The sequence below is a fragment of the Furipterus horrens genome, unplaced genomic scaffold, assembly GCF_987537825.1.
Source record: "Furipterus horrens unplaced genomic scaffold, mFurHor1.1.pri manual_scaffold_1, whole genome shotgun sequence".
In the NCBI taxonomy this organism is placed as follows: Eukaryota; Metazoa; Chordata; class Mammalia; order Chiroptera; family Furipteridae; genus Furipterus; species Furipterus horrens.
Genome location: NW_028327171.1, coordinates 122,566,347 through 122,582,213, shown reverse-complemented (window position 1 = coordinate 122,582,213; position 15,867 = coordinate 122,566,347). Strand labels below are relative to the sequence as shown.

The 15,867-nt window shown below is 42.6% G+C and overlaps 1 protein-coding gene across 1 annotated transcript in view; it reads left to right on the top strand.

Annotated features, from left to right (window-relative positions):
* The window catches only part of STEAP3 (STEAP3 metalloreductase), a 56,930-nt gene extending 45,995 nt beyond the window's left edge, over positions 1-10,935 (top strand). The window contains exon 5 of the mRNA XM_090279372.1: positions 8,178-10,935. Coding sequence (XP_090135498.1) covers positions 8,178-8,459 — 282 coding nt within the window. The 3' untranslated portion in view covers positions 8,460-10,935. The remainder of the gene's footprint in view (positions 1-8,177) is intronic.
* The last annotated feature ends 4,932 nt before the right edge of the window (positions 10,936-15,867 follow it).

Here is a 15,867-nt window from a genome sequence, read left to right as displayed (position 1 = left end):
TAGCAGAAAACACCCAATCAGAACAGCAAAAGAAAAAATAATTTTAAAAATGAGGATAATTTAAGGGACCTGTGGGACAGCCTCAAGTTTAACAACATCTGCATCATGGGGACAGACCACAAATTAGGATACAAAACAAGTATCAATAAATTTAAGAAGTTTGAAATCATATCAGGCATCTTCTCTGACCACAGTGTTAACAAAGCTAGAAATCAATCACAAGTATAAAACTGAAAAGCACACAAAGTCATGAGGCTAAATAACATGTTACTAAACAATGAATGGGTTAACAATGAGATCAAGGAAGAAATCAAAAGCTGTCTTGAAACAAATGAAAATGAGAACACAATAACTGAAAATCTATGGGACACAGTGAAAGCAGTCCTAAGAGTAAAATTCATAGCATTACAAGTCTATCTCAGAAAAAAACAAGAAAAATATCAAATAAAGAATCTAACTTTACACTTAAAGGAACTTGAAAAAGAAAAACAAACAAAGCCCAAAGTGAGTAGAAGGAAGGAAATAATGAACATCAGAGCAGAAATAAACAAAATAGAGCCTAAAAAAATACAAAAGATCAATGAAACCAAGAGCTGGTTCTTTGAAAAGATAAACCTTTAACTAGACTCACCAAGAATAAAGGAGAGAGGACCCAAATAAATAAATAAAGTCAGAAATGAAAAAGAAGTGACAACTGAAACCACAAAAATACAGAAGAGTATATAAAAGTACTATAAATAATTATATGACAGCAAATTGGACAATCTGGAAGATATGGATAAATTCCTGAAAATATGTAATCTTCTAAGACTGTATCAAGAAGAAACAGAAAATCTGAACAGACTAATTACAGCCAACAAAATCAAATCAGTAATCCAAAACCTCTCAACAGGCAAATGTGCTGGACTGGATGACTTCACTGGTGAATTTTACCAAACATTCAAAGAAGAATTAACACCTGTCCTTCTCAAACTATTCCAAAAAATTCAAGAGAAACTCATTTAACAGGGCCACCATTATCCTGATTCCAAAACAAGACAAAGGTATTACATTTTTAAAAAGGAAAATTGTAGGCCAGTATACCTGATTAACTTAGATGCAAAAATTCTCAACAAAACATTAGCAAATTGAATTCAGCAATACATTACAAAGATCATACACCATGAGCAAGTGGAATTTAATCATGGGATGCAAGGTTGTTTCAGTATTTGCAAATCAACGAATGTGATACACCACATAAACACAGTATTCCCTCACTTATTGCAGGTATTATGTTCTAGACCACCACCACCCCCCAATAGGTGAAAATCCACAAAGTAAGAACTTTACATTTATTTTAGTATTTACATATTTTTAAGGCTTTATAAACCCTTCCCACACACTTATAAACCGTTCCCAGTCCCTTATTAACCTTTCCTACTCCCTTATTAACCTTTTCCACACTTTATAAACACTACTTATGTTCTTAAACATATTCTAAAATCTTAAACCTACATAACTTTAACAACATGTATACAGTACCGCAAAATCCCACAACATAGCGAAAAAGCCGCAATAAATAATTAAATATAATATTTTTTAAAACCCCACGATACACTGAGGCCATGATAAGTGAACAGCGATATAGAGAGGGACTACGATAAAGTGAAGGATAAAAATCATATGATCATATCAACAGTTGCAGAAAAAGTATTAGACAAAATCAAATATCCATTTATGATTAAAACTCTCACCAAAGTGGGAATAGAGGGAACACACCTCAACATACTAAAGGCTATATATGCCAGCCAGGGCAGCAATTTTTATTCTGATATATGTCCTCGGGCCAGGAAAAAAAAAGAAAAAAATTTTAAGTGGGACTACATCAAACTAAAAAATTTTTGCACAGCAAAGGAAATCATCAACAAAATGAAAAAACAAGCCACTCAATAGGAGAATGTATTCACCAATGATACATCTGATAAGTGGTTACTGTCCACAATTTATAACAAATTCATACATCTCAACACCAAAAAACAAATAACACAATGTAAAAATGGGCTGAGGACCTGAATAGACACTTTCTGAAGAGGACATACAGGTGGCCAATAGACATATGAAAAGATGCTCTGTCACTAATCATCAGAGAAATGCAGATTAAAACCACAGTGAGGGACCTGGCCAGGTAGCTCAGTGTTCATTGCAGCATTGTTTACAGTAGCCAATATATGGAAGTGTAACCCAAGTGATGATCATGGATAAAAAAGTTTTGGTACATGTATACAATGGACTATTACAGGGTCTTAAAAATGAATGAAATCTTACCATTTACAACATGGATGGATCTAGAGTGTATTATGCTAAGTGAAGTAAGTCAGAGAATGACAAATACCATATGATTTCATTTAAATGTGGAATCTAAGCAGAACAGAAACAGACTCGTAGACGCAGAAGGCACATTGATGGTGGCCAGCGTGGTGGGGCATTGGGAGACTGGGTGAAAATGATGAGGAGATTAGGAAGTAAAAATAACTGGTAGTACAAAATAGTCACTGGATATAAAGTACAGCACAGGAAACATAGTCAATAATATTGTAATAACTATGTATGGTGCCAGATAGGTACATGAAATATCAGTGAGATCGGTTTGCAAATTATATAATTGTCTAGCCACTATGCTACACCCGAAACTAAAATAAAATAATATTGAACATCAACTGTAATTGAAAAGTAAAATTTTAAAAAGAGAAAGAAAATAATTATTAGATTGCAAAATACCCAAGTAGGTGCAGCTCACCTGGTCAGAGAAATTAGGGTTCAGCTCTTAGCACCACATATAGAGGAACTTAGTATGGCCTCACCCACTCCAGCCACTGGCCAGAAATAATGGCAGAGACTAGCTCCAACCCAGCTGCGGGAGCAGTTGTCCAAATCCCCTTGATGCCACAGTAATTGACCACCAGTAGGAACCACCCAACCACCTGGCTGCTGCTTTTTGCTAACAAGCTTATGTATAATAAAAATGTACCTAACACTCTCTAGGTCCATCTATGCTGTAATATATAGTAAGACTTTATTCTTTTTTATGACTGAGTAATATTCCATAGCATGTATGTACAACAGCTTTTTGATCCACTTGTCTATTGATGGGCATTTGGGTTTCTTCCATAGCTTGGCTATTGTAAATAACACTTCAGTGAACATAGGGGTGCATATATTCTTTTGAGTTAGTGTTTTGGGTTTCTTCAGGTAAATACTCAGAAGTGGAATTTCTAGGTCATAACTTAGGTTCATTTTAAATTTGTTACAGAATCTCTGTACTGTTTTCCACAGTGGTTGCACCAGTCTGCATTCCCACCAATAGTGCATGAGGGTTCCCTTTTCTCCACATCCTCACATGAAATAAATTAGAGAGACAAATTCCATATGATTTCACTTACATATGGAATCTAAAGAACAAACAAACAAAATTAAAACAGACTCATAGACATAGAGGGTAGACTGGTGGTTGCCAGAGGGTTGGGGGGTTGGGGAACTGGGTAAAAATGGTGACAGCATTAAGAACTACAAATTGGTAGTTACAAAATAATTTCTGAGATGTGAAGTACAGCATAGGGAATATAGTCAGTAATATTGTAATAACTCTGTGTGGTGCCAGGTGGGTACTGGAAATATTGGGAGGACCACTTTGTTAAGTATATGATTGTCTAACCCCAGTGCTGTATGCCTGAAACTAATACACAATAATATTGAAAGTAAACTATAATTTAAAAATAAAAATAAAAAATTATATAATATGTAACATAATTTTTTTTAATGACCCTAGATTGTGTGGTGTGGGTATTAATTGCCCTATGACAATGCCTCTCTTTCTTTTGGCCTCCTTTGACTGTTCTGGGATTTTTAAATTGTTCCTAAGGAGAGGGAGTTTAGGGAAACAAACTTGTTGGAATCATACAGGTTTTCGTTGGGACTAGAAAGTCACAAGGCCTTTTGTTGCTGTCTGGCCTTTGGCTGTCAGCACTGTTTGTGAACCATTGCCCCCAGATGGGGCTTCCTGCCATTTCTCACTGTGGGATTTGAGGTGGCAAAAGGATGAGGATGTCTGAACGGGAGCAGCATCTCCATTACTCCTTGTGCATGTCCCACATGCCCAGCACAATCCATTTTCCACTTAGGTGCTGGGGACGGTGGTTCCAGAGCATGTCACTGAGGGAGGTGCTAAGGCCTCACTAGGGCCACCAGGGCTAGGCTCCCAGGCCTGGGTGGGTTTTTATTGCTGCAGCATCTGGGAAGTCCCAGGATGCAGAGTGGAGGCATATCATTGGGTCTTCAGCAAAGAAGCAGATAGGTCCAGCTTCACCCCAACTAATGACTTGAGCAGAGGGGCTGTGAGGACTTATCCTGAAGCTAAAGGGGCCTTCATGATGAGAATCTTCTAAATTAGTGGTTCTTTGTCCTGGCAGCACATTGGCATCATCACTAAACTTCTAGAAGCCTCTGATGCCTGAGCCTTGGGCATTAATATTTTTCCCAACCTTCTCAGGTGATTTTAATGTATAGCCGGAGTTGAAAACCACAGTCTCAAATTATGATAAACTCTCAGGGATAACAGGCACTTTCCAACCATCTCATCTCAGCAAACCCCATAAATCCACAAGAGGAGGCTTTGTTTATCCATCTGTCAATGGGCACTTCTATATTTTAGCTACTGTGACTAATGCTGCTATGAACATGGGTATACACATATCTCTTAAGGCCTTGCTTTTAATCTTTTGGATATCTACCCGGAAGTGGAATTGCTGGGTCACGTGGTAATCTGTTTTTATTATTTGAGGAACTGCCATACTGCTTTCCACAGTGGTTGCACCATTTTACATTCCCACTAACAGTGCACTTGTTTCCAATTTCTCCACATCCTCACCATCACTTGTAATTTTCTGTTGTTGGTTTTGGGTTTGTTTTTTTGTTTGTTTGTTTGTTTTTTATGGTAGCCATCCTAGTGGGTACCTCATTGTGGTTTTGACTTGCCTTTTCCTAATGATTAGCGGTGATGAACATCTCTTCATGTGCTATTGGGCATTCATATATCTTCTTTGGAGAAATTTCTATGCAATTCCTTTGCCTGTTTTTGAATTCGGCTGTTCACTTTCTTTCTTGTTGAGTTTAAGAGATCTCTGCATATTCTGGATATTAATCCCTTAACAGATACATGATTTGCAAATATCTTCTCAGAGCTGGGAAGCCCAGTCTTCTTCCATATCAATGAATCAGAACCTAGAAAAGGTTGTTGTTGTTCACAGCTTTCTGGAAGACTTGGAATTTTTGATAGATTTTTCTGGAAGTGACAAGAATTTGACTACATGTGACTCACAGTCAAGGAGATCTCAATTTGGGGGCTGACCATTTTAATATGACATATGAAGTAATTGAGTAGTGGCACAGAACCAACCATGTTGAGCCAGGAGGTTGTTAAGGATGGGGTAAAAAGATCCTTAATGTGGTCACAAAGCCAAGAATGGCCAGAGAGGGCTAGGAAGTGTAGAGATTGGGGATCTTTGGAAGCTAGTATTTTATTTAGAGTCAGAAATGTTGCACTTGGGAACCTGTCTATGAACACATAGCAAATAGCCATTAGAAAATGTTTGTTATTATTATATTTAGTAAAAGCATTATAAGGAATTCTTCCAAAGCATGTTCCTCCACTTAACACAGTTCACTGTCCTGGTATTTGTACTGGAGCAGGTATCAGCAAAGCTCCCCCAACACTAGGGAGGAGGGAGCATGAGGCATGGTCGCAGAATCAAACCCACTTAGACATATGTTCCGAGGGGAGCACAAACAAGACAGCGTCTCTCAGCTGAACCCCTGGAACAATGCTGACAGAAGCTGGGCTGGAAGGAAATCCAAGAGGCCCAATTGCAGCTTCTCTGGAAAACTCAAAAATGTCCTATAAACAGGAGGACCCTGAATGAAACCTTTGCATTGTGTCCTTGGAGAAAATACACATGTGTTCACTGCTTGATGGATCACTGCTATTTTCATTCATTATGTAATAAACACAGGTCTCTCCTGCCCCAAATGTCTCCGTGGCTCCTCGAGGCTTGGTGCTTACAGAGTCAGTCAGACTTGCCCATGCCTCTTCTCCCTGCCCCCATAAAACCCTACCCCTTGGGGCGCTTTCCTCTCCATCTGCCTGCCTCATCTGGGGTCTGAAGAATGCTGGTCCACACAGTGCTGCTCCTACATCTCTGACTTCAGTTTGGAACCACTTCTCACTGAGGCCGAGTGACTCGCCCCCGGGATCACAGCACCAGTCAAGACCAGCATCAGCGGTAGAGTCTAGAATGCGTCATTTGTAGTCTATGAGAAACCTTTGTATGTAGCAGTATACTAGCTTTTTAAATATATATAAAATACATACATATACATAGAGAGAAACAAAACAAGGAACAGTAATCTATATGTATCTGTAACAAACTGGGATCTGTCTTGACATTAAATTATATCATGGACCAAAATGTGCTATGCTTGTAATAATGAGCACTGAGCACAGCGGCGAGCATAGACTGAAATTAGTGCGGCTCTAGATCAGACAGCCCTGACTGTTTGCCTGCTGTACTTGCTGTAACCCTTTTCCTCCGGGCTCTTCAAGCAAAAAATGTAACTAACCCCTTCATCTTCTTTTGCACTTACTTGGAAATTTTAGTTAGAGTGTTTAACTGGCATGGATTAATAGAGTAGGGGTTTTATCTTTAAGAAAAAATCACAAGCTAACTTCCACTTAATTCCTATCCTTTATTTTGTTGAAATATATAATTAATTTAACTGAAGAAAAGATTCTTCTTGGAGTATGTTGTCATTTAAAGAGATTTCCCTTCATTTAAACTAAATTACTGTTTTATTTTGACCTGCATATTTCTGTATATTTGTCATGACAGTGGGTGCATCCTATTTGGTGTACTGAGCAAATAAACCTTTCAGTTAAAAAAAGAAAAGAAGGAGAAACCTGACATGCAAAAGGTTCCCAAGGCTGGAGTTACAGAGCAGCACTTTCCAGCTATTCTCACATATGGGTTCCACAGAAAGTCCTGTCTGTAGGCACTCGATAATCTTAGCTGGAAGTGACCTGTATGTGGCTTAAGGGGTGGGGTGCTCCGCTGTGACATGACCTGAACTGTTTTGTTAGGATTTGCAAAGATTTTGATCTCCGCATGGTCTTTAAGCTCCTTCTGGCTGGGCGAATAATTTTTGCCTGGTATTCACGATTCTGTGTGTAGGCAGGAAGTGCGGGACCAGCACCCACAAGGAGCATCTGTGAGGTGTCCTGGGCTTTATATACAGTGTCAGGTCACCTGGCCTTCAGGCCCCAGTGAGCCACTATTGATGCCCAGTCCAGGTGCCAAGTACATTTTTTCTTTTTATTTACCTCTAAATCAACTTAAAACCAATTCCCTTTTTTATCTGGCCTTACGCCAAACATCATCTGTGAAATGAAGATTTTGGTATGCTGGTAGACACTTGTTTAATATACACTAAAACATCACAAAACTAATATAATATTTTTAAACTTCTTTGAACATCTGAAGTCCTCTGGTAAGATGGGAAGGGGTTTGAGGGCTGGGTGACAGAGGTGAAGGGATTAGGAAGTAAGTACAAATTGGCAGCTACAGAATGGTCATGGGGGTGTAAAGTACAGCACAGGGAATGTGGTCAATAATATTGTAGTAACTATGTGTGGTGTAGGGTGAGTGTTGGATTTATCTGGGTGATCACTTAGTGGGTTGTATAGTGTCTAGTCCCTGTGTTGTACACCTGAAACTAATATAATATTGCATGTCAGCTGTAATTGAAAAATAAAAAATTGTTTAAAGTCAAATAAAATAAAATGAAGTCCACTCACAGCCACCAAAGGTACAAATAAGTTATTCTATTGAATCCTCATGAATCAATCAACCCTTATATACCTTTAGGATAGAAGCATTATTCCTATTTTTCTTTTGGGGAAACTGAGACTCAGGGAACTTAGGTAGTGCTAAGACCATGCACAGACTGAGTGACAGGGCTGGAATTTGAACCCAGAGCCCTGCTAAAGCTACACCCCTTCCTTCCCCTCTGCCAGGCAGGCAGTGAGCCAGTGGTGGAATCACTGTGTCCGTCATCCCCTGGCCCTCACCCCAGCCTTCTTTCTTCTGCAGTCCACTCTGGGTTTTGTGGCCTTAGTGCTAAGCACCCTGCACACGCTCGCCTACGGCTGGACCCGTGCCTTCGAGGAGAGCCGCTACAAGTTCTACCTGCCTCCCACCTTCACACTTACGCTGTTGGTGCCCTGCGTTGTCATCCTGGCCAAGGTCCTGCTCTTCCTGCCCTGCTTAAGCCGTAGACTCTCCAAGATCCGGAGGGGCTGGGAGAAGGCCAGTGCTGTCAAGTTCACGCTGCCAGTGGACCACGCCCCGACCCAGAAGACAAGCCATGTATGAGGAACTTGCCCATGGCTTTGGAAACCAGACACAGGCAGGACAGTGCCCTGAGCCTGTCAGGACTTTTATTCTTGATTGTGCAGTATGGTGTAATTGTGCACATATTGGCGGTTTGAGGTCTGAATTCCTGGGATGCCAATGTATTAATATTCAGAATGACACACGTGTGTGATATATAAGTTCATATATGTTTCTCATATGTAACAGGATTTGCAATTATACTTACTTAGCTAAAATGTTGAATCCCTGAGATTTCAACTTGTAGATTTAAAAGCAAGTGCCAGATGTTAGGAGAACAGCAACTCCCATTATTGTGGCATTTGCACAGAGATATACACACTTTTTGCATAGAAAAGGCAACGAGGGGCTTGTCATTTGGTGGAGTCATCCATTTGTGCCTCCCACTTCCCTTTTGCTACTTTCCCAAGGCTTTTGCAGAGCTGGGGCTTTGAGGTGGCAGGGAGGACAGGAGCTCTGCCTCGAGCCTGACTCCATCTGGCACCAGGCTGAAGAGTCACTCGTGAGAAGGAGGTGCAGTCCCTTCCCTGACCAACGACCTTTGAGTGGGTGGGCGGGGAGGGGTTCCTGGTGCCTGTGCCCTGGGAACCAATTGAAGGCCCTTCTTTTACGAGGCAGGGTGATAGGGAGGGAGGTTGGGGCTGAAGCTGCTCCCCTAACCCTCCCTAAGCTGGGAGATTTTTTTTCCTTAAAGTCAGAAGTTACCACTGCGGCTGCAAATTGATCCTCCTGTGGGAGTGTGAAGTCACCTTTTTCCCGGAGCCACTAATGAACCCCATCTTGAGAACAAGTGTAATTTCTTTGCTTCCTTTAAGTTGGTGATGACCGTTCTTTTGACCACTGTGCCTTCTCACTTTTATATCATTAGTGTGAATATGTTCAGGAGGCCTAGAGCAGACCCTCTTACAGTCCACGGGGAGGGATCACAAGGCAGAGCACTTAGTCACTGTGAGCCTTTCTCCAGCGCTGCCCAGGGGGCTGAAAGACAGCTTGTCTTCATTAAGTTGGCCCTGTGGAAAAACACTGGGATCTCTTCAAATGTCCTCTGCAGCCACAGGGCAGAGCGCCTGCCTTCTGAGCACCCAGAAAACCACACTGGTCCAAGTTCCTCTTAAAGGAGGGTTACATTTCAAATAGTTGGGAGTGTCTTTTCCACCAAAGCTGCAAACTTGAAATTCTGCCTCAAAGCGTAAGAGGCTGGACCACAGCCAGGGCCACAGGACATGTGCCCTTGAATCATGCCATCCTCCCTGATTCATACTGAAACTGTTTTTACTTCCCCTGTGAACAAACAATTGTTTCCCACTGAGCCCCAACACCCCACCCCACTCCCTGCACAGCTCCTGGCAGAACCAAGGTGATCTGTCATTTCTACAAAAAAAGGGACCTTGAACACAAAGAGGTTAAGATCCTGATGGAAGACATTGGTGAGACGCACACTGAACTCTACACTGAACGGGGGACTGTGGGTCATGCTCAAATTTCTTAGATCTCCTGGGCCAGAGGGCGGGTGTGTTAGGGTAAACAAAGAGAGTCCAGTCAGCAAAGTCTGAGCAGGTCATGCTGGAGGGAGAGGATGCCCCTGCCTCCCCAGGGAGGCTCCATGAATCCATGTCTGTGGAGCACATCACGGTCCTTTACTGAAAAGAGAAAAAAAGAAAAGCCAAGTGCAAGAATATCTCATTAGGCTAGTGACTGGTGTGGGGAAGGCAGTGCCACGAATCTGTTGCTTCCTGCAGATATTTTTCCATCTGCTCCAATATTGAGTGGCAGGCGCGTGTCTCCCAAATTGCCCCTGATGGAGTGACAGCAGTGGCCTTAGAGAGGCTCTCTGCAAAGGAGGCAAGTGAAGCAGAGGTTTCAGCACTTGCTGACAAAATGAGGACCCAGCAGTTTCCTGCTGACAGGTAATAGCGAGAACATGGCCAAGCTGGAACCCATCCAGGATCGCCAGCCCCAGTCAGTATTGGCTGCCTTCCTTCTCTAAGCCTCCCCAGGCTTTGGGATTATTCCTTATACCAAAGATGCTGACACAGAGCAAAGTCCATTATGCACCTGCACCCTCCCCTTCCCACCCATATCCTGCTGCAGGTGCTTCTCGGGAGGGAAAGGATGACAAGATGGGTGGCAGGAACAAACATCCAACAGAGGACCTGCCAATCTGCCAAATGGATAACCAGCTCATAGAAGGCAGGAAGGGCTGTGGACTTGGCCTTAACCTTGTGTCTGCTGCTGCTCTTCCCTATCTCACCAAGTAGTCCCCAAGAGAGCCAGTCACTCTCTTAGAGCCTGGGAAATTCTATGCACCTCTGGGTATAAAAGTGCCTGAACCAATGTGCTCTGGGAATCCTAAATGCCACATCAGAGGTTGATGTTAAAATGTATGCCATTGAAAGAGTCTCATTTTTACCTTGTAGAGCTACGAAGCAGCAAAAATAAACATCTACCCTTCTGTGAATTTCAGGCTTTTATTTCTGTCATGCTAATCACGTGTCCACTCATTAATTTGTTTACTGGCTTGATGAGCCTTGTGATTGGAGCTTGCTCTCAGCTAGGCAGCTTGCAAGGTGAGCACAGAATGACCTGGGCTAGAGCTCACCTCTGGGGAAGGGCAGACATGCAGATCTACAACACAGGCCAGTAAGGAAACCTGCAAGATCCAGGTGGCAAAGTGCAGGGGAATGTGAAAGGAGCACCCAGGGCCCACGGGCTGTGAAGGCTTCCTGGAGGGAGCAGTGTCCGCGCTGTGGTCTGAAGACTGCAGCCTTGAATGTAGGTTAGAGCAGTGGTGCTTCTAGAACCATTAACTATTATGTTCATGAGAGTCACTTAGAGATCTTGTTCACACGCAGGCTCTGATTCATTGGTCTGGGATGAGGCCTGAGACTCCATTTCTAATAAGCTCCCAAGTGACATGGATGGTGTTGATCTGCAGACACTCTTGAGTAACAAGGGCTTACATGAATTCTTTTGTGTCTATTGTGCTGTATTCGGCAGCCACAAACTAGTGCACACTGCTCTCTCTGCCCTATGAATCTTCCCCAGGACCTAGTGCCCTGGCTGTCCTGGCAAGCTACGACTCTGTATACTGCCCATACGGCCAGCCACAACTGCCTTGTTTTCTTAGAGGCCAGGCCATGTACTCTATGCTCCCTGTTAGGGTTCCTCCTGGTGATCGCCTACATGGGCTCTGAGTCCCTCAGGAAAACAATAACTCTTCAGAGACCACCCATCATGCAGTCAAGCTTTTCAACTGAAGCAGCCAGAATTGTCTTCCTGAGCAAGGGGGAAAAAGAGAAACCCATGTGCAGAAAGTAGTCTAATGGCTATAAGCCATTTCCTGGGAACAATAATAAAAAAAGATGGCCTTGCCATTTTGAGCCCGTGATAATGACTTTCTAAAGAAAACCATGGCCAGAATACAATTTCACTACAAATAATTGTCAACAGGAAATATAATCTTGTGTTTGGAGGTTTGTTTTTCTACTCTTTGTCTCCCCACACACAACACTGGGAGAGTTAAGTACGAAAAGAAGTGGTAAAATATTTTGATGACAATCACTATTCAGGTAGCTCACATAAGAACTAAGGAGCAATCAAATTAACTCATATTAGTTAAAGAGACAAATTATCATTCAGCTATTTGACAAGCTGAATGTTTTTCAAAAGCAATGAAGTGGGCCCTTGGAAATACAGAAGCTCCCTTGCACTGGGTCACTTTCCCTGACTCTTTACAATGAGGAAGTTGGCACCACTAGAGCAAAAACTCAATCCCACCATAGCAGCACCAACCTTTTCTAACAAATACATTGAAAATTCCCTTTTACTAATTTAAAATGAAATACAGAAATAATGTAACTACCTATACATATAGGTTTTAAAAATCAATTTAAGATCTTCATTGAAATATTAAGTAGAAATGAATTATTTTACTCTAAAATATATACAGTACTAAAATGAATGGTAATTATTATAAGTAATGATCTTACAATAAATTAGTGGTTTTAAGAGAAATACAATGATTTTCAATGAAATATTATTGATCCTTTTTATAACTGACATTTTAAAATAAGGGCCAAAGAAATTTTGGTGCGTGTGTGTGTGAGAGAGAACGTATGCACGAAGTGTGTGTGAGTGCTTGAAACTTGACTACTGTAGAGAAGTTGTTACAGAAACAGGGGAGTCCAAAAATCCCCAGAGTTTGCTGCTGGGGGATGGGGAGAAGGAAGCAGCTTTCAGAATGCCTCCACATGCCTGAGGCTGGTGGCCAATGTCTTTCTTATGCAAAATGGCTTTAATGCATCCAAAGCCTCAGGTAGATGGGAGGAGTCTTGAACCAGGGGACGGTATGGAAAGCACACAGAGCCTACAAGGGGTTCTGTGAATGGTCAGAACTGTTTGCAACACCCACTGCGTCAGAGGACGCAGTCAGGGATATATAAGCAGCTGCGGACATTTTAGCGCTCTCTCTCTCGCTCTCGCTCTCGCTCTCGCACTGGCTCTCTCTCTCACTCGCGTGCTAGCTCTCTGGCGCTCTGACTCTCTCTCTCTGGCGCGCTCGTGCGCTGGCTCTCTCTCGCTCGCACGCTGGCTCTCTCTCTCGCTCGCACGCTCGCTCTCGGGGTCTCGCTCTCTCGCTCTCGTGTGCTCCCTCCACATGGCTTGGTGAAGGGGCCTTCTCCATGTGGCTTGGAGAAGGGGTCTCCAGGCTGCTTTAAGAGGCTCTCGCCATGCAGTTTTGAGAAGGAGAGAAGATCCATGCGGTTTGCAGGAAGAAGGCAGTTTGCAAGGAGGCTGAGAATCCAGGTGGTTCTGCATTGAGAGCTGGAGGGCACCACAGCACAGAAAGGACCTCCCCTATCAGATTGAATGATTGGCAGCTGCTGGTAAAGCTGAACTGTGTTTGGAAAGTAGGGAAACGGTTTCTCTGACTTCCCTAAAACTAGCCTGGTTTGGTAGTGGGGACGCAAGGATATGTGTTTGTGGGTGTTTTAAAGAGCATAAGACTTAACAACAGAAATCCGCAAATAACGAAATCTATATAACTCTTAAATAAACAATTCTTTTTCTTTTCACTAAACTCTGGTATTGAGAGTTATAATTTTGGCGGCGGGCAATCGGGCCCCTAACTAAAGAGTCCGTGGGTTTGTTTTCAACTGCAGCAGCCCAGGGGTTCTGTAACAAAGTCAGGTAGGGTGAAGAAAAATGTTTGCTGAACTTGAAAACATGGAAACTTCATGGTGAGAATTTCACTGGAGTGTTGGGCGTAAAATCAAGATTGAGAAGTAAGGAAATGGGGACTAATTCTGAACAACTCTTGAGATTTGGCTGTGAAGCAGAGGAGAGAGTTTGTAACAGGAAAGCTATAGGGCAATACAAAGTGGGTTGGTTATTTTTTCTATGGTTCTGGCATGAGCATAATTTAAGTGCTTCTGGGAAAGAAGAGGAACAGACATGGTTCAAGATGAGAAAGAATGAGCACAAGTAGCTTTAGCAAGGAGGGGGCAGATTTTCTTTTAAAATAAGAGAAAAAGGTAAGTGCCAATGAGGGGAGGGTTAAGCTTTGGTGATGTGCGGTGTGGCAGTTCTCTGATGATGTCTACATCCTTTGTGTAAAAGTAGTCAGTGCCACCTGCTGAGAGTGACAGGAAAGAAAGAAGGTTTGGCTCTGAGGGTCGAAGAGAGAGAAAAATGTTAAAAATAACTGGAGAAAGTGAAATGGGGGCTGACCAGAGAAACATGGTAGTGGTAGCCAAAAAGAAGAAGGAGGAAGAGAAGAAAAAAGAAGAAAAGAAAAGGCAAAGAAAAAAAAAACCCACTTGTTTATAACACTCTTTTGTCTAATGTGAAACATACTAATTGTGTTTCCTGGGAAGTATGCAAAGTGGAATTATTGTTCAGTTAAATTATGTTTTCCCCACCAATTTTTTTTTTCAGATTTAATGTGTTTTATTGATTAAACTATTACATTTGTGTCAATTTCCCTTCCCTCTGCTCCCCTCCACCCGGTGGCCCCCCTCCCTCCAGTTGTCCCCCCCTTTTAGATTATGTCCATTAGTTGTGCATACAGTTCCTCCCAACCTCTCTCCGTCTATTCCATTCCCTCCTACCTTGATCCCCAATTCCTATATCATCTCCCTCCCTTTCCCCATTCCCCCTCCCTGTTGACCTCCCCCCAATATGCTTCCCGTACCCACAGTTCCTTTTCCACTCTCGTTGCCTGTTTAGTTTGCCTTTGTTTCATCTCCTTAGCTTCTGTTTTTTAAACCAGTCCCTTTAACATCTCATATAACAGTGGTTTGGATCTAATGAACTCTTTCAGTTTTATTTTGTCCTGGAAACACTTTCTCTGTCCTTCTATTCTGAATGACAATTTCGCTGGATAGAGTATTCGTGGTTGTAGGTTTTGGATTTTCATTACTTTGAATATTTCTTGCCAGTCCCTTCTTGCCTGTAGGGTTTCCCTTGAGAAGTCTGCTGATAGTCTAATTGGGACCCCTTTGTACATAATTCTTTTCTTCTCTCTTGCTGCTTTTAAGATTCTCTCTTTATCTTTAATTTTTGACATTTTGATTATAATGTGTCTTGGGTCCAGTCTCTTGGGAACTCTCCTTGCTTCCTGGACCTGCAAGTCTATTCCCTTCCCCAAGTCTGGGAAGTTCTCCTTTATTATATTTTCACTCAATTTTTCAAGTTCTAGTTCATCTTCCTCCCTCTCTGGCAAACCAATGATTCTTATGTTGGGCCTTTTATAGCTGTCCCAGAGGTTTCTGATCCTCTCATTGTTGCTTCCCATTTCCTCTCGCTGCATTGGTTGACTGCTTGTTCCTTCTCCATATTCCAGTTTGTTGAAATGAACTCTGGATTTTTTTTCCTCAGCATCTGTCTGGTATGCGGTTTTGTTCCTTTCGTTATGAAAGTTTTTCGCTTCTTTCTTATCTTTTTCCTGCTCTTTTGTGAATTCTGTAAGCCATCTGATAACAATGGCCCAGAACTGAGCCTCTGACAGGTTTCTTATCTGTTCATCTGTCAGGTTCTCTATCTGCTGCCTGGTGAGCTGTGTCACCGGTATTTCTATAGTTGTCTGCCACATTTTGACAGATGCGTTTTGTTTTCTTGGGCCGGCTGTCGGGGGCAGTGCCTGTGTACTCGTAATGACCCAGCGACCGGCGCCATTTGGCGTCACAAGTCAGCGACCGGCGCCTGTCTGCGACCTATTTCGCAGCCCTGTGGTGCTTTCTTTCTTTGGGGGCGGGGGTCCAAAATGGATTCACACAGTTATTCAGCTAGGAGACCGGGATCCGTCCTCCCGCCCCCCTGGGCCTCACTGTTCAAGGCGATGCGGTGGCCGCTCTCCCCAGCGCTGGGGTCGCGCACTGCCAGGGGCTTG